The 2,838-nt window shown below is 39.3% G+C and overlaps 1 protein-coding gene across 1 annotated transcript in view; it reads right to left on the bottom strand.

The window, feature by feature from the left end:
* The window catches only part of ZMYM6 (zinc finger MYM-type containing 6), a 52,555-nt gene that overhangs the window by 49,587 nt on the left and 130 nt on the right, over positions 1-2,838 (bottom strand). Inside the window, exon 2 of the mRNA XM_008054542.1 lies at positions 1,684-1,828. Coding sequence (XP_008052733.1) covers positions 1,684-1,776 — 93 coding nt within the window. The 5' untranslated portion in view covers positions 1,777-1,828. The remainder of the gene's footprint in view (positions 1-1,683; positions 1,829-2,838) is intronic.

Here is a 2,838-nt window from a genome sequence, read left to right as displayed (position 1 = left end):
AAAAAAAAAAAAAAATATATATATATATATATATATATATATAAATTCCTTTATTATTTTGTATTTTTTATTTAAATTATCATCAATTATATTTAAAATATTGTTTTGCTTATATAGTAAAACCAATAACTATAGTATAAAGCAAAAGAACTGCCAAGGAAGAAAGAAAAAAAAAACATCTAACTGGTCTCCCTGTATTGATTTTTGTGCTTTCCAATCTGTATTCCTAAAGGTAGCTAGAATGATCTTTCCAAACACAATTCTGTTTCATCTTACTTTCCCACTTAAAACCCTAGAAATGGCTCCCCATTGCTCTTAAGATAAAGATGTTATGATTTTTATCATTAACAGGGTTCACTGGGTCCTGTATAATCTGGCCTCAAACTGCATGTAGAGCCTTATAGAAGCAAGATGGCACAGGCTCTAGAATCTAACTACCTGAATTTGAATCAGTCTTTTTCATTTACTAACTGTGATTTGTGGTAAACTGTTCAGCCTTTTTGCACTTTAGTTTCCTCATCTATAAAATGGGGATAATAATATGGTTGTGAGAATGGTGACTAGCACACTCTTAGGCATACATAAGTAGTAATAAATTAATATTAATGTCATATTATTATGAATGATACATAGTACATATTGATATACTAATACCAATATTACTGTGACAATCATTACCATCATTACCATTTTTATACTTTATTTGTTCCAGGCCCAGTTCTTGCAGTTCTTCAAAAAAAAAAAACTACGCATTTTTCCAACTCAGAGTGTTCCTCTGTCTGGAACACTCTCCTCCATGTCTTCTGCCTAATCAATTCATTCTTCCTAGTTCAGCTTACAAATCCTTTCTTCAGAGAAGCCTTCCCTAGCATCCCCAGTCTCCAGCCTCTAGCCCCTCAACCCCAACCAAAACCAGGTCAGATTCCCCATTTTAGGCTTCTCTTCCACACCACTTATCATAATTTGTAATTTTATATATATATCAATTACTTGTGTAATCTCTTTTTTCTTTCTTTTGAGTCAGGGCTGTCATCCACACTGTAGTGCAGTGGCATAATCACAGCTCACTGCAACCTCAAGCTCCTGTGCTTAAGCAATCCTCCTGCGTCAGTCTCCTGAGCAGCTAGGACTACAGGTGTGCACCACCATGCACAGCTAATTTCTTGTTATTTTGTAGAGACAAGGTCTTGCTATATTGCCTGGGTTGCTCTAGAACTCCTGGGCTCAAGCAATTCTCCTACCCCCAAAGTGCTGAGATTACCAGTATGAGCCACTGTGCCTGGCCTACTTCTGTAATCTCTATCTCCTCTACTAATCTATAAATTCAATGAGGGAAGGGACTAAGCTAACTTTGCTCATTCCTGGATCCCCAGAGGCTGGCATTGACCATAAATACTTAACAAAAGAAAGGAAATTACTATCACATACCAGAGAAATTTTTAAAGTGCCAAGTATGAAAAAAATGGTAATACATATTACCTTCCCTTCACAAAAAGAAATACCACATAATTACCAACATCTTTCATTCAAAGAGCAGAAAACCTGATTTACCCACCTAATGGAGGAAAAAAATCAGTTTGGGTTGTTTTAACTTATAAACCAAAAACTGCCTAACTAAAATTTTCAATTCCCTAGATAGAAAAGAAGGTTTTTAAATTTTTAAATTGAGGTGAAAATGCTTACTTCAGCATTGTCAGGTTCTTCTTTAATTTTGTCCAGAAGCCCCTGCTGTGGTACCATTGCTTTGTCACATTCACCATCCAAAGGTTCTTTCATTCTAATTTTTTGTGTAAAGGAGTTTCCAAGGCTAAAACTAATAGCTGGACACCTAAAACACAAATAAAGGATTGGTACTCAGGTTTATTAGCATTTTTTTTCTTCAAGTTTATCTATATTAAAAACTTTAGGATCAGCACAAGGCTTTGGGGCTCAGCATTTGAAAACAGCTCTTCTGGGGCCAAAACTGTTCTCTCCTTTCTTCCTGCTTTCTGCTCCTTCAGTAGCTACATAAGACAAGTCTTCCGGCAATAGCTCCCACTTCTCTAATATCTTTAAAGACAAGGACTCTGATCTTTTATATGCATGCTGAAGGTCGTTGAGGGGAATCAGACTAGGAGACCAAATCATGGGAGGAAGTTACCAAGCTCTGAGAAGAATGGATTCAGGAAATACAGTTCCTGATTCCATCAGAATCAATACTTGAAGGTCCAGGTCACTTTATTTCTCAAAGTGGGGCACAACAAACTCCCCAACCTTACCTCTAGCTCAGCTTTCACTGGAGGCCTCACTAAGGGGCCCTACGTCTTGCTTGGCCTCACGCTAGAGCAGAGCTCCAGATGCTATCCATCGCAAATAAACGACAGATAGATCCGCCCTTACTTAAAGTGGGTCACCTGCACCTTTCAGGGTCTCCGTGAGAGGAAGTATGTCAAGCCCCTCTGAGCGCGGCTTTTCAATCGTCTTCCTGTAGACAAGAAACTCTATTGGCTATTCGGTTGACTCCCTTCGCCTATGAGTGAAAGAACTAAACAGAACGAAATGGACTTGAAATAAGAAGAAAGGTCTCCAAAGGTGTCTTTATCCAGTCACGCCAGGCATGGAAATGGGTAACTGGTTTTCAACAGCCTGATCCGAAGAAGAGATGGGAACTTTTGACTATCTGCCACATTTACAACAATCTATGGGCGCTCATCCGTCCCCCGAGAATCGCATGCGTTCCCAAATTCTCGTTCCCACCAAGAATTCCCACGCCCGTCACTGAGGACGAACGAGGCGACGTACTCTGGAAAGGAGAGCACGCGACCTGCAACTGCCTGTCAACGCGTACCTGCGGCGAAA

The sequence above is a fragment of the Carlito syrichta genome, unplaced genomic scaffold, assembly GCF_000164805.1.
Source record: "Carlito syrichta isolate Samal-C Ts95f unplaced genomic scaffold, Tarsius_syrichta-2.0.1 Scaffold296312, whole genome shotgun sequence".
NCBI lineage: Eukaryota > Metazoa > Chordata > Mammalia > Primates > Tarsiidae > Carlito > Carlito syrichta.
This window is presented reverse-complemented; position numbering and strand designations above follow the sequence as displayed.